The 22607-nt window shown below is 38.5% G+C and overlaps 1 protein-coding gene across 4 annotated transcripts in view; it reads left to right on the top strand.

Moving 5' to 3' along the window:
• SCUBE1 (signal peptide, CUB domain and EGF like domain containing 1) overlaps positions 1-22607 on the top strand; it is a 189646-nt gene that overhangs the window by 117449 nt on the left and 49590 nt on the right. For all 4 annotated transcript variants that reach the window (XM_074539230.1, XM_074539229.1, XM_074539228.1 and 1 more), the window contains one exon: positions 7596-7712. In XM_074539230.1, coding sequence (XP_074395331.1) covers positions 7596-7712 — 117 coding nt within the window. The remainder of the gene's footprint in view (positions 1-7595; positions 7713-22607) is intronic.

Below are 22607 nucleotides of genomic sequence, written 5' to 3'. Positions count from 1 at the left end.
ATTCTATCACAGTTACAGCCTACCAAGGGTCACTTTAAGCCAAGAGCACCTTTCCAGTGTGTACTTCAGTGCCTGGCTTTGTTGTACTGCCTCCTAGGATTCTTTCCAATTACTTAAAATATGTCTTTATTTTTCTGAATGGCTTTTACCTGACTTAGAAACGCACACTGTCAGAAAGCCAAGCGTGTGTCTCTGTATGCATCATAATCCTTTTGTGCTTTAATCAATAAAGAATTGCAAACATTTCATTAGCAGGCATATTGCTGGGAGGTTCTGTAATTGAGTTACTGACTGTGAAACCAAGACGTCACTTTAACTCCTTCTGTCAGTTCTACTTTGCTGTATGAAATCATAGCAAGCAGGAGGAAGGAATCCCTGAGGTCACTCATGCATTCTCTATCTCCCAAGGGCAGATCTTTTCATCTTGAGTTACCGTCACTTTTATTCATTGAGTTTGTGAATGGTGTGCTATTTCCTGTAAAAATCCCTTTTCATTTCTTTGCTGACGATAAAGACTCTGACCTTATCCAAAATTCCTGGCAATACCTTCCATTGTTTTGCTTTCCCATTTTAAATGAAAGGATTTATCCAAGGTCAAGAGATAATGCTCCTTCATGATGTTCAGAGAGTTTCAGGTTTTCTTAAATGCAGCTTCTCTATCTAGAGAGAGCACCACAGCTACACGTGTTAATTTTAAGAACCAGACTGGACTCATAGGATGCTTATAAAACACCTGATCCAATCTATCAAGTGACATTCCCTAAATATGTAGCATTCCCTGAAGAGGAATAGAGGTTTTCTGAACTGAGAGCTGAGGGGTTCATGATTCAGTGTAAGATTCACCTAGTTTTTTCTTCACACATTCCCTATGTGGCAGGGCAGAATTCTCATCCTATTTTCATGCAAATAAAATTCTAACAATCATGAAATTGCAAGGAAATGAGGAGACAAGCATAACGAAGTGAAGAATTCAACATCCTGCAAGTTACCCCTTTCTGTCTTACCTTTTTCATTCCCTGAATATGAAGCTCTTTCAGTTTCTCCTTCATCTGTTCACAGCTATTTGTTTCTTTCATTATACTCTTGTGAATGCTCTTTCTCTATCCTTTCAGCATCACAGAGCATAATTTGCATGAGAATAGCACAGTTCTCCCTTAACTGAAAATTGAAATATTTTGTGTTTCGTTTCTTCTTGTGCTTGTTATCCTTTGAGTCCCTCCCTGTACCCTGATCTACTGCCACATAGCACATGTACCTCATGTACTGCTGCTTTCAGTAAAATTCTTTTTATGGATGGCAACAGCAGTCTTATCATCTGTTCTCTGTCTCATGGCTTTCTTACTCATACTGCATATTCCCTCTTATGTAAAGGCAAGCTCATTTTATAATCCACAGAATTTTTTTTTAATGGCCTTTCCTGAGTTCAGTTTGAGTCTCTTCCAAGTTTCAGGCTTTCAGGATTTGTGTATTTTTGATCAGAATTTGCAGGGGATCTTCAGTGTGGTCTTTTTTATTCAGTTAGGTAGTCCTTGTTCTTAGGCATGGTCATGCGCTTCACCTACCACTAGTGGTTAAAATTATTTCCAGATTCTCTAGATAAAAGTTAGGAGGAAGAGAGAGAACCCCAGTTCAAAAAGTGCTCTCTTTGGTGGAGATTGTGCTGTGACACCAATGTGAAAGAAACAGATGAGATGTCTGCACAGGCAGCCTTTGAGCCAGATGGAGCAAAGTGCTTTTTCAGGAGGGGAAGGGAGGCACAAATTAAGGACTTCAGACACTTTGTGTATTAAACTAAATTAATTCAACATTGTTTAAGAGAAGGAAGCCTGTACCACTGAGCTCAACAGGATCTTGTCCTCTCATAGAACTGCTCTCATACCTTACCATCATCACTTTTTCAAAACTGCAACACAGTTTGCACAACGGAGTCCTGATGTTGGTCCCAAAACACTACAGTGATGCAAGGAATCACAACAGACAATGGCAATCAATGGTTTCAGATTAGACCTTCTCAAAATTCTCAAAGCCATATATATGATTATCTTTAACAGACGTCCTTAATCTTTTCGCAGTTGTTCAAAGCTGGTGTTTCACTGTGAATTAAATAAAGAGAAATTTTAAAATGAGAAATAAACTCATTTTTATGTGCTTAGGATAGGTAAACAGGTTATCAGTTGATTCAGAGAGTTTACAGACAGTAGCAGTTTACAACAGCTTTAGTGACAGTGCATCTGCTGAGAAACAGCTACTGGGAGTAGTTTACCCTTTTTGCCACTCCAGTTGCCAGGAATTATTACTTCAGAGGTACCTTTTTAGGAAAAACATGGTCTAATTAATCCAGATACCTTCTCTTTGCACTGGCTTAAACTGAGTGCACTAAAGCTGCCATCTTGCTTGCACCATTTAGCTTTAGTTGCATGAAGATTAACTTGTTCATGTGTCTGACCCCTGAATTCTGAGCAATAAGATGCCATGTTCAGATCTTGTGCAAAATCCAGACCAAGTGTAGAAGGAGACATGATTACAATCTGAGTATGATTACTCATAACTTTACTTAGATTATGATTTGCTTGATAGGACTTGATGGCTTTTCTAAATTCTGAGCTCCAGGCTACTCTATCAAGAATTGCTCTTGCCTAGCATAAATATTGACTCAGAATAAGCTCAAAATAATATGGCACAGATTTTAGCCCAGTCATCCTGTTTCTGCTGACCTCAATGAGCTTTAGTCCACTGCAAATGAATTCTAAATAAAGGCAGTTTGAATTCCTGGTTTTCTTTAACTTGCCCTTTGGTTAGTGTTACCATTTGGGTAATCATAGGAACTAGGTGGTGGAAAAAAGCATTTTTCCATTTTCATGTCTTCCTTTTGGCTGTACTTACTGCTTACCATGTCAATCTAAACAGTTCCAAAATCTGGCAAACTTAGAGAATACTCTTTGGTTTGGACTGCTATGTGTTTTATCTGCAGCCTACCAGTTGCTGCAAAAAATCATTTTCCTCTGCACAAGGCCTTAAGACGGGGGGTCACTCCAGCCTTCCTCTCTGATTCAGAGGAAATGGCAGTCATAAGCCCTACAGAACAGTCATTTCATTTAATCCAAGAACAGCTTTTTCTGAGCAAGAAGGTGCCACTCAGTGTCCCTCTCATGCTCTTCCTAAGAGACAGATGCTGCAAGGCTGCCTTGAATGTAGGTGATGACTTTGGTGGCTTCCCTCTCCTATTTTCACTTAGGTTGTGTAGTTCTCTTGTTTTCATGTCAGCTAGGTTTTTTTCTTCTGTTAAGACTTCTTTGCATGAGAAGAGAGAGCAGCTCTTACGTTTACAATTGATATTCACTCTTTCCAGCCATTGTGTTATGATCAGGAGCCTGGGAGGGAATAAGTGGGGTTTTTTTGGATCCTGTTGACTTTAGACTGCCATGATGAGTAACAAAAAAGATCAGAGAATCACTTCTCCATATCTCTAAATAAAGCACCTTGGTGCTAGATCACATCCCCTTGCCTTTATTGGTATTTGCCTTGTCCATTTGTAATACCTTTCCTCATGATTTATCAAATATTATAGAGAATGACCAAGTTAAGACATAGATTACTGAACGATCCTCAGATGGAACCCTGCTAATCTCAAGGACCTATGGAATTTTGTTCTGCTTTGCATCATATCTTAGTTCCTATAAAATTGGTTTGGATTTTAGTCCAGACTGAACCAACAATGAATAATGGAAAATCCAAGATTTGCCTGATTTTGACCAATACCCTTAAAATCATGTTATGTTACTTCATCCATGAGATAACCTGAAGTCACAGAAATTGGCTTTACAAAGTAATTGGCTACTTTAAAAACCCCAAACAAACAGATTTTTATTAGAAGTTAGTATTTTAAATGGTTATATTTACTTGTTTCATAGAAGAAGCTGAAAATCAGGCTTTCAGAAATATTCTCAAACCATGAGATCTGTTTGGAGTTTCAGGCATTTATTAGTTTCAAAGCCAAATAAATCCTGTCTAGTGTGACTCTTTAAGAAAGTGACCTGTTGCCACTAGATAGAGATTCTGGTTTAGTTCAAAAGCTTCAGAAGTAGAACCTGAAGAGCTGCTCTTTCCCTGCTGAACCATTGCAGGCACTGGAGTAACTTCACCTGGTAACCAAGTCAATGTTCCTGATCTGGTGCTGAAGGACTAGCAGCTCAAGCTTGTGCTTTTTAACTGGATATTTTAATATCCAGAAGCAGTGCATATCCCATAGTGCAGTGGACTAATGTTAAAGCAATAGTTCCTATGGATTAAACCATAGCACATTGGTAATGATTTTAGATATTTCTTGCCTGTGGATCAATTAAGCAGACACATGAGAGATTGTTCCAAAATTAGGAGCTTACACTGGAAAAATACAATGTAATGTCTCCTAGACCGTCTCATATAAATAAATTTCTTTTTCTTTAGATCCCCGTTTCTGCTTGAATTTTCTGGTATGAATTCAGTAGGGATGTATATGGGGCTTCAAATATCACTTTAAATTAACAGTAAGGTCTAATTGTTTCAGATTTTGAGCTTTGTCATAATTCAGAAACAATCTAAATGCCAGTAACATGATGCTGCTTTAGTTGTGTCTTCGAAAAAAAACAGCAAAAATGATCTGTAGGACCAATATCCCCATGAAGACTTGATCCAATTTCTATTGTCTGTTCTTTCCCTTCCATAGCTTCTCCACTGTGATATAATGGAAATAAGTAATTTACTTCTGCTCTTGGCTTGAGGCCTAAAAGTTGTATTTGTGTTTCAAATATATGCTGAGGTTTGGTAGTGCTGAGGTGAGGGATGAATTGATGTGACCCATCTCAGAAACACAGGTGGTCATGCATTGGTTTTGTTCTGTCTGTAGCCCTCAGCTCCTCTCTTTGATGTAGCCTCTTTCCCACATTCTGCTATTCATGTTTGCTTTCTTTTACCGATGTTTTCTCACGACCTTGAGTTTAAGGAATTTCATCAGTACATCTCTCCAATTATCCAAAGTGTGAGAGGTACTGTCACATGTCCTCTTGCTCACTTGGATCTTCATTCTGTTAAGAGTTTGTCATGTATGAAAGTCAGAGTTGCTAGGAAGGTTGCAGGGTATTTACCCTTTTTGGTTTGTTTTACTAAATCTGTGTGAAAATAAGAAAAGCTGCCTTGATTCCTTCTATTTATACATAGAAATAACTCTTGTTCATTGAATGACCCTTACCCTATAGATCCAGTCATCCATGCCATGAGAAAAAAAAATTGTTGTGTCTATTCATTTTCACTGGATGTCATCCAGAAAGCAGAAATATTACTGCTTATGTTCATCTTGTGTTGACACACTGCAATAAAGGAGTCTTCATATGCCAGAGTTAATCTGCTAACAGAAGATTTACTGCTCTTTGCAGTGCCATGCCAAACGTAACCTTCAGTGCTTTTTCCTGAGTTTTAACCTTAACTCTTTACTCCTGGCAAATCCTCCTGCCCTTAAACTGTGCCCAAGTTAAAAATTTTAAATGACCTGATACATTTTGCCTTCCCTCAAACATAAAATTATTATCTGATATATATCTGCGTCTACGAGGATGCATCCATGTTCAGATACAAATGGAAATGCCAGAATTGTCATTAGCAGAATTCTTCAAGCAGAAGTTTCAGCCTGTAAGTCTATAAAATAGTGCTTTCCAGAGAAGTAGATGAAAATCAGAACTATATTGCTTAAACAGTTAGGTTGAGGTCCTGCAAGGTGAACAAGAACTGTCTGAAAATCAGGAGCTCCATTTTCAGCTCCACTTTCAGACTCATCTCCATTTTCAGAAATCCTTTCCAGATAACATGTCAATCCCTTTGTTAGTTTTGCTTGCTGGCAGTTACATGCAAATCCATTTCTATACTGGTAGCTCTCTGTACATGATGTCATTACATAGCAAACAGTCATAAAAATATAAAATCTATCTGGAGGACCATGTGTGAATGTATATGGGCTCAGAGACTTGTCCCATGCTGTTAATGCTGTTAAAAATCTGTGTTTCAGTCTGTTCCCAAGTGCCAGGAGTTTATTTCACACTGGTGGAGAGGCCTGTGCCAGTGCAAAAGAGAAAAAAACAGTTACTTTTTTTTTTTTTCTAAGCAGTGAAGTTCTTAAAAATGGCCAGTCTAAGTTCACCTTTAGGGCAAAGCACTTTAAAATAAAAATCTTTTAGTACTAGTCAATAGAAAAATAAAGCCTGTTCTGTTCTGTGTAAATAATTTTTGATCAATGTACTGTTCTAAAAAATTCCCAATTAGCATATCCTATAGCTGATTGTCAGACCCTGTCCACAGGGTACAATTGTGACGCAGGCTGTGAATATTCAGCAATAGGAGTCTGTAAATCTGAGTAAGTAATGACAAAGCCTCTTTAGGGAAAGAGGTGAGCTGAGTATAATAATGGCAATCTTGGGGGGCAGTGGGGTATTTTAATTTAATCAAATCCAGAGCAACTGAAAAAGATACTATTAAAAGGACTTATTCTCTCAAGTAAATACTTTTCAGAAAAATGTACAGTTCAAACTGACGTGCTAAATTGGCATCCTTACATCCACTCCATTCTGTGGATCAAAGAGAAGTTAATCATTTCCCTTGCCTTTTATCTCCTTTATGGATGTGTTTGTGAGTATGTGTGCATATGCATGTGTCCGGTGTGTGCATGTGCATACATGAGTAACACCAAACAACGGCAGCGAGGGAGGGGTTCTTGCTTTTTCTGTAATGAAGTTGGAGATTTTATTTTTTTTTAATCCAGTGGTACCTAATAGTCACTGCCCACTGTAGTAAAAGCTCAGAAGTATTGCAACTTTCTCTTGCCTGTGTTTGCCCAGCCACCCTTCTACATACTACAAGCACTGGGAAATTTCAATGACACAGCTTGGAATGGGTTCAGTGACCTCAATTATGCCCTCCCACCCACTCCAAACTCCTTTCAATTTGCAAAAAGCTTTAAGTGGACAAAACCCAGATGCCTTTTGCTTGTAGTTCAGTAAGAACAGATTGGGCATGTAGATTCTTGTCAAAGTGATATATGTAGTTCATTTTCCATTAACTCTTTCTTAACTAAGGGTTTTAAATTCTCAGTTCCAAGCCTAGCACTTTGCTTTGCTTTCTATTGTTTTTAAAGTTCATTATGCCTACAGCATCATTTAAAAGTGAACTTTAAAATACCTCAGCTAGACATTGACTGATGTGAAACAGAATGTTTGATTCTGCTTTTAAAGGCAATCACTTTTTTTTTTTTTTTTAAACTTGTTTCATATGTAATAACCCATCCTATTGTCTAAGAGAGTTGAAAAAACACAAACTAAATACACTAAGTAAAATCTCCAGTTTGGGAGGAAAAAGAAATCATGACTTGTGGAAATGATTTACCAGTCAAAACCAGTACGTGGATCCTGATGACCTTGAGCTTGCTTCAGTTGGCTTACTTAAAACTTACATTGCTTTTAATATGTTGTAATATTGCCCCAAAGAGGCAGCGCCCTTCCCCTCCCCCAGAGCATTTCATTACACTGCCTTTCTCCCTCTCTCTCCCTCTCTGTCTCTCTTTCATTCTGCAGAAACATGTGCTGTCAATAACGGAGGCTGTGATCGGACTTGCAAGGATACCGCGACAGGGGTGCGCTGCAGTTGCCCAGTTGGATTTACCCTGCAGCCTGATGGGAAAACGTGCAAAGGTCAGCCTCTGTTTGCTTTGCAATGCATCATTTGCCTTCAGCGGGTCCAGTACAAGATGTAAATCTGCAGTTATTTAATCAATACTTTTTAAGGCGATTCAATACTGGTACAGTAATTGCAATTAAGTTCATTAGCTTTCTCCTTCCCTAATTTTTATGTATTTACCTGGTTCAGTTGTTTTTCTTTTTTATTTATTAGAGGGTTTTATTACTGCAAAGAAATGAGATGCAGAGGTCAAACTGTTTCAAGCTGAGCAGAGATTTAGAGGAACAACTCGGGGCTGCAAAAAGCCTTTAGTTTCAAAGGACATTCTGATACCTTTTTAAAACCTCAGTCATCTCATGGTGTCTGCATTTTTCTATTCAGAAAGCAAGTTACAATTGTCAAGCAATACTTTGTTACTTGGGAATAATCAACGGCTTATTGCTGAGTGAAGCCAGGTATGGCTCAGAAGAAAAACCCAGATACTTGGTCATTTCTGCACCTTCAAAAGATAAATAGCCAGCTCCAAAGGAAAACCAAAATAACATTGACAAATGCAGGAGTTTAAACCACAGCTGATGCTCAGGTTTTAGCATCAGGAGCACAAGAGCCTTGCCATTCATGTGTGTGTTAAAGCTGAGGTCAGGGGAAAAGAGAGCAGAAAAGAGCATCTGATAGCACTGTCAGCGTGTGCTCGCAGTTAAGGAGACAGGGACAGCTCTCAAATGTCACCACACAGTCACACTTCAATGGCACATGAAGAGATTTGGGTACATGTTGGTAGGATCAGGCCATACATCAACAATTTTCCCACTTTCCTCTGGATTCCTTTTGAGCTTCTTTGCAAAAGACTTGGAGATGGAGATCCAGGAGGACCTGGCATATATTCTTATCACAGAGAATATTTTTCATCACTCAGTGACTTAGCTTAAGTTGACCTAACTTGCTAAGCAATTATTGTGACTTTTTTCCTTCAAATTAACCAGAAATGTCAGAATATACTCAGTCCAGGGCTTGACGTTACTTAAAATAGTAAAACCCACAAAAATAAACAGAAAATGTGTGGTTTCCTCTTGCTCCAGGCAGAAAAATCCTGGTGCTTGGGCATGATCCTGTTAGTATTTATAGAAATAACAGTCCATTTGCCTGTTCATTTGAAAATAAAACATTTAAGCTGCCATCGCACACAATGTTAATAGTTAAGGGTGAGCACACATCAAAACTCAGTCATCTTAGTTCAAGCCACATAAAAATAAACCTTCATTTTTGTCAGCAGACTAGCTAAGCTGTAGCAGAACAGTAACAGTGATTCCACCAAGTGCTTAAAAAGGAGGCATTTTAATAATGTAACATGCACCTAGGCTTGATCATAATGTTTATTATTGAAACTGTGTCATGAATAAAAAGCATAATTCTAAATTTAGACCTTTGGCCAGAGAACTAACATGAAACAATATTTATATAATAATCAAGACTATAATTATTCCTACAGAAAAATGAAATATTCTACTGATCCTCAAACCAAATGCCTTAGCCCTAAGCTCTTTCACATTTTGCTTTTCCTCTTTTTTATGAGTAGAAAATATAAGAAACAAAATCTGTATTTTTATGGTGCTGCTGATTCTTTCTTACTTTCTTAAAATAAGCAGCCACTGGAAATTAACACAGATGGTTTAATAAAGCAACAAGCCATTTCTTTTTAACCTATATTGACATTTTAGAAAATACTCTTTATCCTAAAATGGTAAAATATAAATTTTGAATTTTATTTAATTAATAAAATTTATCTTATGTATTGCACTGTGAGATTTCTGGGCTAGATCCTGCTCTCCTGAAGCTGAAGTGATTTTGCATTTAAACCTATGCACAAATGATCCTGCACTTAAACTGAGCAGTGAAGTTTCTTGCACAGCTTTTGCAGGCAGCCCGTAGTCAAAGACAGTGATCTGTAGGATTTGCATCTCCTGAGGGCAGAAGAGAACTTTTTGGTGGAGTGACATTAATGTCTTCTTGGCTCCTCTTGCTGATAGGTAAAGCCTAGAAAAGACCAGGCAGGAGAAAGTCGGTGTACACATATTCCTTCCTCTGCAATCTCTAGAGAAGAAAAGAGAGTAATCAGCACAAGTTTTCTCCTTGGATTTCTTTTTCCTCTTTACTCTCCTTGATTGGACTGGCCCCCAGTTTCTCATATACCCACTCCTCTGTTTCCTCCAGCTGTAATTTTACATCTGTGTGGTAAGAGCAAGAGATTGTCTCTTGGATGCCCTGTAAAGCATCTTCAGGGATCATGGAGCTGTCACATCCTGTCTTTCTTGGGCACAGTTTTCAAGTCCATGGAGCATCACAGCATGTCCAAGTGAGGTTTCTCATATAACATCATTTTAAGGGAGGTTATGTTTCTAAATATAGAAGAAAGATATGCCATTGTCTGTTAAGGGAAAGTAGAGATGTAGGGCATGTAAGAAAAGCTAAGAGGAACTGGAAGGAGAATTAATATATTAACTGAAAAATGCAATTGTGGGTTGAGCAAAATTATTAATATAGTTAGGTTTAATTTAGTGAATAATGTTGACCAAAAATAATGTTTTTATTGGAAAGTCTGAGATTTTTTTTTTAGTCCATTTTGGCATCTTCCTCTCTAAGCCATTTTACATAGTGCAGCTACTACATGAAATTGTGTAGAAGCTTAGATTCAAGGGACTTAAATAAGACTCAAAGAAACATCTGAATTTTGGGTATTACAAAGTGGATGTAGGGTAATTTATTAATGTGTAATTCTAGCTCACTTGTAGGTGAATAATATATTTACAATAATGTGCTTTTGCTATACTGGTAGTTTATGGATATCTGCTGACACATTTCTTCCTTTTTTTTTACAAGTGAATGAAATATTTTTTTTTTAATTCACAAAATAGAAGTACTATTTTTCTAAATAACAAACATTTCTAGATGGTTCTGTTCAACAGTCAGGACTCTAGTCAATTTTAGGCACTGTGTAGATGTGTAATGCGAAAAAAAGTTTACTGTCCAGAATGTCCACAGGTTTTTGTTTAGTTGTTGGGAATTGCATTAATTGTTTAGTATAGGAAAAAGGAAAGTATACATAAAAAAGTAAAGACAAGTTCTTAAAAAAGAGTTTATCCAAACATGCTTGATTGCCAAAAGGTGGCAAAGAAACCCTTTTAAATGTAAATAATTGTTCTATGCTTTGTTTGCAACATCACAGTTCCCATTCTGTAGGTCTAGCATAGAAGCTGGCAGAAATTTAAATCACAGAGCAGAGAACTGAGTCCTGACTAAAAATCTGGTATTTCTCCTGGCCCCTCCCAGTGTATCAGAGAATGGAAGGTGTAGGGGAGCAACTTCCAAGTCATACAAAGAACCTGCCTTCAGTGGTTTTGCAAGAAGTTGACCTCTTCTGTAGTGAGAAATGAGAGTTCATTGTTCCTCAAAGAATCAAGCTCCTTTTTTAATGCACAGAACACTCTGGTTTATATCAAATGTCAGTAAATTCAGGGGGAAAATTGTTGTGGATATAATTTTAACATGGAATACGTACAGGTATCTGCAGAGCACATAAGGAACTACTGTCCTTTGTTGTGGAGGATTGCTTTGCTTTCTGGAAACTGGAAAAATCTTTTTAATCTCTGATTAAAAATCTCTGATTTCTCTGTTACGTACATTACTTAACCTGGTCTTGCAGTGAAATAAGAGCAAAAGTGCTATCTGTGGTCTAGTTAGAATGATCTTCAAATGTATTAATGGTGCTTGGATAAAAGTTCATTAACCTTTTGCTGTCTTTTAAAAGTCAGTCTTGAACTCAAGTCCTCACTCAGTTGGCTTGGCACACAATGGAGAATGCTCCTTTATTCCCTTCAGCTTTCCTGTCAGCTTGGCTCTTAATAAGCCAAACCATGGAGGCTTTTGACAGCTAAGAGAAGAGATATTCCAGGCAGAAAGGGTTCCATGTTCTCCCTCTAATTAATGCTATTTAATTTCTACTGCCATTGTAACTGGGTGATGCCAGCTTGATGCTCAGTTCATTTGATGCTGTTGATTATTGTGCTACACATGAGAAAACAGTGTAGGTCACTTCCTTGAATGCCTACCAAGTTATCCCACAGAATTCAGCCAATTCAGGCAGAAAGGGAGACTGAAAATTAAAAGACACAGAGGCCCAGGATGCTTATTGCTCATTACCTCCTACCCACTTTTTAATATCCTCTGTGTTGAGCATATCAGGGGTTCTGTGGTCCTCATCTCCCTTGTTTGTTGGTTTCTGTGCCTCCTTCCTGCTGAGTGACCTTTCCATGGATCCAGCTCCATTCTGCCCTCAGTGAGAAGATTCATAAGTTCAGCATTTTAATTATACTAAATACTGCTTGGGTAACTGATAATGAATGAGGCTCATTTGCAAAAGACTTGTAGGGTTCAAGAGGAGTGAAGTCAGACTAGATTAGACTTAGCAGAGATTTCTGAAGATTGTTTAAATCCATCTGCCAAAATAGATCAAAGAGTAAAGAGCTCACCTTCCCGAGGACAGTTACAGGAGACAAGCTGGGCCAGGGAGAATTCTTCTCCCAGGACTTAAAGTAGAGAAGCACTGAAAATAATGGCAAAAGATGATGTCTGAGAGAGACAGGGTCTTTCCCTGGTGGCTTCTCTAAGAAGAGAATCAGAGCAGGAGGAAGGGCCACAAGCTTCTAGCATGGTGTAAAATGTATGACCGTGTATATGATATATATGCTCCATTTCTGCTCTGGGACTTAACAAAGAAACGGTGCCCATAGATAGGCACTCTTGTGCCTGAATAAAGCAACTTCCCAGCACTCTGCGCCTAGAGGTACAGAGGGGAACTGTGCAGACTGCAGCCCTTGCTGAGCTCCTAGAGTCAGATAGCACAGCAAAGGGAAGTTTTAAGCAGGAGAAACTGGATTTCAAAGGGTCATTGAGCAAAAGCAACATCTCAACTATGGCTTTCCCACAAACATCCATAAAGTGCTACCTAACTTTGCATAGATGTTTGGTAATACCAAGATGTGGATTATTTTGTTCAGCTGATTTCCTGTTTTGTATCATTTCACCCGTATTTCATAATTTAATCTGCATCTTGTGAAGATCCACCCTTAAGGGGAAGGAACCTGACAACAGGATTTTGGGATCCTCAGCTAGGCTGGAATGTCAGGGGGTTTAGTAGCAATGTGGTATTACACATTCATAATGTGCCACCAGCTGTGACTAAGTGCAACAGGATCAATTCCTGTGCAGGAACAGGTCTGTGCCGAGCCCAGGTGATCTCACAGACGTGTTTAGGAGACAGAAAGTTCCCTCCCATCCCCACCTGGGGAGATGGAGCATTTTCCTGGACTCGGTCAGCCCTTCTCAGCACTCTGGCATATTTAACCAGAGCGGTGTTACGCTGGGGTTATGTGCCTGCACGGCAAACATTTCTCCTTCCTGCTGTCTCATTGTCATGGTGACCCAGCAATGGGGAGAGCTCTCCACTTCCTCGAAGCAGGCCCCCATCCTTCAGCATTCCACCGTGGCAGAGAAATGTGGCACTGACGCGCTTAAATACTTGACTGCGCTGCAGTGGGAGTATCAGAAATGCCTGACTGGTGAATGATCTGTCCACTAACTCAGCTCTGAAACTTCCTTTATCATTAAGCAATTTAGGAAAAAAAAAAAGGGAAAAAAAGAAAAATATGCAGGAGTGTAGAGACTAATCAAAGAACTGCATCGAAGTTTATTTGAAATAAAAGGGAAATTTTGCATTGGCTGTGCTAGCTTGATATAATAATTACATTTTTAAAAATCTTGACTAATTGCAGCCTAGTACAGCAGGAAAATGTGTTTTAAATCAGTTTTGAGTACACAAAAAAAAAAAACCCTGAAGGTGAGTTAAATTTTGAAAATATAATTGTTTCCATGAGAAAAGGGTTTTTTAAAGAATGAGTCCCAATGAAATAAAGTATGTCATGTTTTGTTAAATATGAACTGAAAAGTTTCATTAAATTAAATGCTTTAAATTAATGCTTGACATCAGTTTGGTATAAGATTATGACTCAGATGCTGAAGGTTTTCCTCTCTTTTCATTCAGAACACACTAAGTGAAAAGCTCACTGTGAACAGTTTAGCTGGCCAATTTGGCTTCATTTCCTGGCTACAGAGTATCTGTGAACAGTTATGATTTCCTCCTTACTTCCATTAATCGAAATTACATAAAATTTGTTTCAGCTTTTTTTCTCTAAATTGGATTAAATTGACTAGAGCACTTAGAATTGCATCTTGTCAGTCCTAATCAATTCGTATGAAACTGAAAATGTTTCCTCTTTTTTTTAAAAAGAACAGAACACAGGTTATTTTTACTATTTATTACTAGTAAGATATAGGTGTTAATCTCATGCATCCACTGTTAGCTTGCCTGAATTATGATAATACCTTTATTTCACTGTGATTGATTAGGTAAATTTCAGAGTACTATGTTTTTTTCATTTGTTGCCTTAATGCAATGGTCTTTCTGTCAGAGTACCTTTGATAAACTCAGGTTTTGTTTGATTCATATCCCCGATCAATTTGATGGTTTTTTCACATGTTAGCAAAAATTAGACAGTGCAAGAAAACCTCTAAAATGTATGCATCAGTCAAGTTTACACTAAGGCAGATTAAACTTTCATGGCTTATATGACCACACTTCTCACAACAATAGAGATCTCAGTGCCTTTAGAGTCAAGATTGTAAGTTTGGAACAGGCCTTCTGAACTAAATGGGTCTGACCTAAGAGAAAAATACAAGACAGACCCAAATGATTTCATGTGAATGAACTTTTATTTCCCCTTAGTTGTAAAGTGATCTCATTAAAAGTAGTCACTCAAATACAAAGCTTTCCTTGGTTGAATTCATTCACATACATCACCATTTTAAATGGAAAAGAATTTAAATTATCTCCTGAAGAGTTTAAACTTTAACATTTAGAGGCAAATCTGTTCATAGCTGTCTGACTACTCCTGCTTTAAATCCACAGCTTCTTTCTATGCACCTCCCATGAGCAGCGTGTGCAATATCTGTGATGCTTCACACAGTGCAAGGAGTATCAGTGATCTTAGAGCAGGTCCTGGGGCTTACAAAGAGAGCTTTTCGCAGCTCACCTTTCTCCAGCAACATTAATTATTGTTCGAACACATGTGAAGAGGTCAGTTCAGCTCCATCCACATAGGGTTTTTGAGGAACATAAGCATTATGAGCCATTATCCATAACAAGACATTACCATTTTCCAATGCTTTCTAAAAAAAAAAAAAGAAGGAAAAACATACATACATGCTGTTGTTAAAGAATGAACTCAAATGAAAGAAGTAACTGACAGTCATCACCTCCTCCTCTGCAGTCAGAGTGCTGTGATACCAGCAAATGTCAGCATAAATGTCAGCTTCAGAATTACAAGCAGCAGTGGGTTTTTGAAGAGGATGTCTGGCAAAGCCAGAAAGGGCAGAGACCTGCTTGTCTTATTCCCTTTTCTTCTGATTACATTTTCCTTGATCATTACACCATAGCCATCTCTTATCTTTGAGTTAATTTAAGTAGTTAATAGAGTGATTGTACTTTTTACATTAGAATCTGGTTCATAATGTCAGTGCTTCATGCCAGAGCAATGTGGTGTACAGAACATTCAATTTTGTACCATTCTGCTGATATAGTGCCTTGCATTCATAGTTTGGTTTGCAAAGGAGCATACAGGAGATGGTCCCTTAGCCTTACCTTAGTCAAAAGTGCAGTGACAAGGAATGAGAGAGGACAGCTTTTCCTTTAAGCTGATGAGTAGCATCTGTCTTCTTGCTGCACATAAATGAAGGTATCTGGGCTGGATCACTCTGGGATATCCCAGAGATGTAGTGTGCATGTTTTTTGGAGTCTGTCAAAAGTATCCAGGGGAAAGACAGGATTACTCTCAGCATACTTTAACTTACGTTTCTGGAAAACAAAATGCCAAACTCTGCAAGTGGAACAAGATTGAGATACTCTTAGTGCTTAGACTCTCTATGAAGAAGCTGATCTGAGCACATAAACCACTCCTTGGGAGTGGCAAGTAGTACAAATGCTTTAGGGTAATAAGTCAGATACACTTCTGACTTTTTAGGGGAAAATTTCTCAGACATTTCAGGAAACTGAATGCTCATGGGATTTCAAGTCAAGAACCTCAGTAGGAAGGGCACTGAAATTTGCTGTTTCATTTTTTAAAACAGACATTGTCATCCTCAAGCCTTTGTGTAGACTCACTTTGTGTGACTCTTCATTTGATCCCCAAGGCCACTGTTGCCCCCACTGTGGATACCCAGCTAGAATCCTCATCCTCTCTCCTATGCATCAGCCCCCAGGGACATCAAATTTGATTTTGCACCTCAAGCCTTTTACTTCTCTCAGGAATCCCACACAGTGAAGTGTGTTCTAGAATATAGTCAGAAGAAAAAGTGACCCCAAGGGAAAATAAGCACAGCCTTTGGTAATTCCTGGTGGGATTAGAGGTCTTACATCATGTGGTTCAGCTACCTCTTATTTGTACAAGCTTAAAGAGGTGTGCATTGGGAAATAACATGGGACAGCTGGCACCCTCTGAACTCATCTCCTATTGCAATAACATGCTCCTAAGGACATGTTTTTTCCTAAGGAAAGAGTTTAATCCCAACCTGTGGGGTACCCACTTTACTTGTCGTGACAATATCTCTGAACTGGGTTAGCCTTTCCACTTCCCCTCAGAGGAACACAGTGCCTCTCCTTGAACTCAATAATAGAAACAAAATATAAGAAAAAATGTTAATATAGTGGTGCTAAGAGGCCTGTGTTGTGCATTCAGATGTGGAAGTCAGTGCAGGACAAATTCTCAGTCCCTCTCTGGTTTTCTTCAGTGTTCCTCCCTCTGAAAAACATCCTTCTCCAGGGGAATCAGAGTGCCTTGATTTTTTTCAGTGGCAGGCCAAAGCCAACTGAATTTATCAAGTCATTTTGTCAAAGCCAGTCCACAAGCTGTCTGAAGTCAGAGGGTAGAGGTTTAGAAGTTAGCTGTTAAAGTATGTGTTGTCTTTTAGCAACCCTTATGTGTTGACTGAAATGGTTAATTCTGAGCCATTCCTCCCCCCCGAGATGGCTTTCTCCCTACTTCTCATCAATTTCAGCCAAGAATAAACTTCCCAATAATCAAATCAAGATCTAGTTTTCATAATTCGTTATAAGCAACTCTACTTCTATCAGATTTCATACACAACTCTACTTTCAAGTAACAGCAGCTACCCTCCCAGAGTTTGCCACTAGTAATAAGTGTGTGTTCAAAATAAGCCCCATTTGAGTTTGCTTCTCTGTACCTGCAAGCGAAGAGCTATCAGAAAATAGATCAGTTGTAATCACAAGCCACTACAGCCACATGTCAGAACAAAAAATACCTTTGCCCTGTCCATGCTGATCATAAGGCAAATACAAATCTTTTGGCTGAGGTCTGTCTTTTAGCCTAAAAACAAGGGAAAAAATAAATAAAAAAACCTCTTATGTCTTTGCATGAACAGAGGGCCACCTTTGCCTTGCACGAGAAGCCAGTGCCTAAATTAATTCATGAAGATGAGACTGAGATCAAGAATGATAGTAGTGAAAATGTGGGTTCTGCCGTATTTAGATTAGTGCTTTTAGGAGGAACAAAAATATTAATTTAAAATAATACTTTTCTATTTATGTGTGATGCACAGATTAAATGTGCAATTAAATGTTCCATTAAAATAGCTTAACTTCCTTAAAATCCTTCTGACAAACCAGTTCTGACCATTACCCAGTGTTCTGCACAGTTAAAGGGTTTTGAGACCACATGCCATTTTCAGGAAGCAAGCAGGAAGCACTCTTGGTAAAGGCAGACTGGTGTGAATCCCAAACTGCTCAACTGCAGAAAACAACAGATTTTTTTTTTTCTAATGCTGCTGCAGCTAGATCACCCTGTCTCTTCCCCTTCCCAGGACTCCTCTTTAAGTGACAAAAACATTTGATTAAAAAAATAGAGGCATTTGTGACAAACATGTAACTGAAGGCAGCCAGTGGGTGATTTCATTCTGTGAAACAATAGATGTGTCTGCCCAACCAAAAAAAGGTAACAAAAACAACATTAAATGAGAAGAAAATTAGGATTTTTATCATGAAAACAGTGGTCCTGTTCAGGGCTTGTGTACTGGCAAGATTTTCAGAACACACACTTTGGGGAAGCCCTGAGATGAGTCCTACAATTGGACCCACTAAATGCCTCTACAGGGAAGTTTTTGGCACATTAATAAATCACATGCATGCTGCAGAGATAACAGGTAGGCTTGGAGTTGATGAGAGAAGAAAACACAGAGGGAACTTATTTGCTAGGAATGACAAATGAAAAGATAAAGCCAAAAGGGAATATTAAAATACAGAGGCAGCTTTGAGGTTATTTTTTGTTTGATATGACTCTAAGTGAGATGTGAGACCATCTGTGTCCAAAATAAACCAATATAAACATCAGGACTGAGAGAGGGGAAACTGAGTAACCAATGGGAGAGCAATAATCGAGTTCAGCTTATCAGAAGAGATGCTTGATTTAGAAGAGGTGGATAAGACTCACAAACTGGATGAGAGCAGGAGTTCCCCGGTAGCTACAAAAGCATTTTCAAAATAACTACCTAAATGTGGATTAAAGAAGCAAACATTAAGGCCTTTTTGCTGAGGCTGCAGTCATTTTAGGCTATTCCATCTATGTTGTCCAGGTCTCAAGACAAAGAACATGCAGGATCAATCCAGTGTGAGGAAAACAGAGCAGCATCCAGCAGGCAGCTGTAGCAGCTCATTAGGAGCTCTGTGTCATGTCCAGAGAGAGAACCACAACCATCTGGGCCAGCCCTGCTGCCCTGGAAACAGCTGTTTCTAGATTTGCTAAGACTGGGAAGTGACTCAAAACTAGGTTTCTATTTTTGTCCCCCACTTTTTAAGAGCAAACAGGGAGTTGACTGTTCTTGGTGTGTGATAAGAGAGGTGGTAGAGTATTGGACTGAGGAGAAGGCTCAGAAGAGGTCATGGTAAAACCATAAATTGTGGAAGAGATGTTGGAGAGGGGGTAAAGCTACTGGTTACCAGCAGAAAATGAGTGAATGAGTAGGATTTGAGGGAGAATAAGATGGAAAACCCTTGGTGGTAGGTAGTGACAGTGGTCAGAAGCCTAGCAATCAGAAAAATGAGCAATTGAACACACACTGAGGAGTATGTGTGTGACTGATTTAGACACATAATTGATTCAGACTCTCCAAGAGACACTTCAAGTTTCAACCTCAGTGATGAAAAATCAAATTATAAACCCATTATTTAAAAAAAAAAAAAAGGAAATTCAAATTTTAGATATCAACACAGACAAAATTTGTCAGAAAGAAGAAAATTAAATGAAAAAAAAGAGAGAGAGAGAGAATGGAGAGCAGAATCCTACTAACTGCTGCTGCAAATTGATCTAATCCAGAATATGTGTGAAACTTTCACTGCCCCTTCCCTATTTTTAAGGGAATTGCCTTTTTTTTTCAGCTGGGCCTTGGGTTTAGGGTTTTTTTTCGTTTAAAGAGATACAATTCATTTGTCTGCTGTAGACTTGTTCATGACAGACAAATATAATATAACAAATTATCTTCCATTTAAAAATTGCAGACTTGGGTTAGCTGCCATGTAAATCATTCTGTTTCATTCCCTCCCAAGGGTTTCATCTATCCCCACAAAATAAATTCATGTGTACTAAGTTAGGGGTTTTTTCATGACTAGGCAATATCCCTGTTCCCTAGAAACTTGCAGTTGTTATTTGTCTTCGTGAACCTCCCCTTTGAAAATGCCAAATCCTTTAAATTAATGCTTCAGAGGGTCATATTTTGCATTTCAGTTGTTGAAAAGACCTTGCGTTTATTCAACAATATAAAGCCCCCTGAGGATCAACAACCACGGTATATTAGGGAAAAGTGTGCTGTGCTTTCTGTTACTTGGGAGCTGACTACTCACATGATCATAATTTCCAACTTTCAAAACTTAAAGCACTTTTTTCATTATTTTATCATTGCCTTTTTCATTATAAAATATGGTTTTTCTTCTTTAATATGACTAGATCCTGCTCTCAGTGATGCCTCTGTCTTCCCTGGTACAGAGCAGATCCCTGGCTGCTTGAAGTAGTGTCTTCAAAAACTTTTGGAGGGTTAATTTTTGGTCAGCATCCAAATTTCTTTAATTCATTAAGAGCTATTTAAATTATCATGGACTAATTGTATTCAAATGCCCCTTTCAGAAGGAGTAGCTTTATCCCAGTAAAGCTATCACAGTTTTCACTGGGATTTTAGAGAGAACACCAGTACCTTTAACTGCCCTTAATACCAATTTTATTTAATTAAACAAACACTTTTCTATAAGCAAACTGGGATTCTTGGAAATAAGTACAGAGCTTTCCTGAGCAGTTAATAATTCCAAGGGGGTAAATGAAAACAACTATGGGTAAATGTAAATTGAGTTCATACACTAAACTTAGGGATTCTTATATCTTGGTCCAATACTGCAGTTATTTCACTTGCCCCTTTGCTCTTCATTCAGAGTATATTGAAAAATTAAATACAGTAAAAGCCAGGCCTTGTTTTTTAGTGACACCTAGCACAGAGAAAATGGCCAGGGATGTCAGCCATAGCTCTGTCTGATTTACTCCTTAAGAAACCCTGAATTAACTATTTTATTCTTGTTATTAACCTGCAGCAACCCATTTTGTTCTGCCTCTGCTCCTGCTGCAGAAACATTATAGATAGAGTTATTCTGGTGGTGTGGCTGTGTGAATAATTACATTGCTCATGGAATTACTCTGGTGGTAGTGGCTGTGTGAATAATTGAGGTAGCAGTCAGCCCAAAGTATTGGCCCTGTTCTCTCCCACTGTTTTACCCACAGCCTCCAGAGCCGCCTGTACTCACCCACATGGCCACAGGTACGGCCGAGTTTCCCAGAATCTGATTTCCTGTACTTTCCACATGCTCTGTAAAAAACAGAAACACATTCTTTGGTGTCCCCAAGTACACATGAGAGGTTGAACAGCACACTTATTTCTCCCTCTCCAATGTTTTATAAAGAGTATTTTGATGGACGAAAGCATTTTGATTGATAAAATGTTACAGGAGGAGGAAAAGTAGTTTTATTTCCTGGGATTCCTGTGAGCTTTATCTTTGCTTCTGGCAGGGGGGGAATGGGGAGAAAGGGTAGTTTTAACATTTAGCTCAGCCTAGACACTGAAAAGACTATCAGTCTGTATCTTCATGTCTCCAGTTCCCTTCACATTCTGGTGTCACAGCCTCAGCTTGCACTGTCTGGGTTTGTAGCGTTGCACTAACATGTTTTTAAGGTTAAAAAAGAATTCAGTGTTCAGCAAAAATTTTAAATGAAAATCCTTTCTTTTCACATTAGATTTAGTAAATCCCTTCCCCTATACAAATGACAAATCTGGGCCTAACCTATTATGACAGCATTTCTGAGTTTTTCACCTGTGAAGGTTTTTGTGTTTTATAAATCTAATTAACTGTAATAAGAAAATAATAGGACATAATGTTTGTTTTACAAGGTGATTGATCTCTTGGCAGCCTGGCAGACTCTTTTATTGATTGGTTGGTGGATAATGTCAGAGTGGATATGTCCTGGAGGAGAATAGCTGACACCTAAATCCATATGTGACAGATTACCATCTGTGTTGGAAGACAGGTTTCTTCGTGAAATTGCGAAGATAACAGGTGAAAATTGAGAAAGTGACATGAGGGAAATGTGTTGAAACCTGTCTCAACCTTTCCATGCTCTAAGAGCATTTACACAAAGCTCTCTATTTTGTGGGCAGCCTGTTTTCAGGATGAGGAAGATTAAATTTTAATTACATTCATTCCTGTCTGCCCAGTCTAGATGTAATCCTGTTAATTAGGAAAATGCCTTGTCCCACAACCCAGCTATAAAGCTAATTAAACAGAGAATCTTCATTTGCTACTTAGTGGAACTTCAGTTCAGTAATGACTATCATACTTTACAGTTAATTAGCACTGTGGGAGGGAAAATGAGGATGTTGTTGAAGCACAGAACTCAAATTAGAGGTGCTATAATATATGCTTTATTTCATTTTGTAGCTATCTGATGCAGGCAAGTTGCACACTATCCTACCTGCCTCAGCTTCACATTTGTTAAAGAAGAATTAATTAAATGTATCTCTCCTGCAGAAGTGTTGTGTAGGTTTAATGTAATGAAGAAAATAAGCTGCTGTCCTTTGTAATCCTCAAGTGGAAGGTACTGCATAAATAGAATTATTCCTCCCTGAAACAAGCAAGAGACAATGAAGTGTGCAGTTTCAGGTGGAGTGTTGGAACAGAAATTGTACCTCCTAAAGTAAACATGGCCCTAACAGTCCTGCAGAGATTCACAAAATCTTTCAGTGCAAAGCATTATCAGCAAGGAACCTGCTGCTGGATCAAGCCATTCTGAAGCCCAGACCAAATTTAAAACAACTGTAATTTGACTTAAAAATTTTGACAGCAAATGGCTTGGATTCCTAACACTTTGTTCCATAATGTGCATTTGAAAGTATTGGTCCTGAAAATGCGAAGTGATAATTACCAATCCTCAATTTTGCAAGCGAAATAAAGCCGGGAAGTGTTACACCTTGCCCAAATGTTGGATAAATCCATTGTAAAACTGGAACTAGGACTTCCAACTCCCTGGAAACTAACTCCACAACAGCTGGCTTGATGCTTCTGGATGGAACAGCAGAACCTGTGTTCTACTTTGATTTAGATTTTATCATAGTGGCACTGATCCAATGAATCCACTGATCTGGGGATATGAAATTATCTTTCTACCTTAATCAGATATCCCTGGCATGCATTACTT

The sequence above is a fragment of the Zonotrichia albicollis genome, chromosome 4 (assembly GCF_047830755.1).
Source record: "Zonotrichia albicollis isolate bZonAlb1 chromosome 4, bZonAlb1.hap1, whole genome shotgun sequence".
Lineage (NCBI taxonomy): Eukaryota > Metazoa > Chordata > Aves > Passeriformes > Passerellidae > Zonotrichia > Zonotrichia albicollis.
The sequence above is the reverse complement of the archived record's forward strand: the minus strand, read 5'-3'. Positions and strand labels throughout refer to the sequence as shown.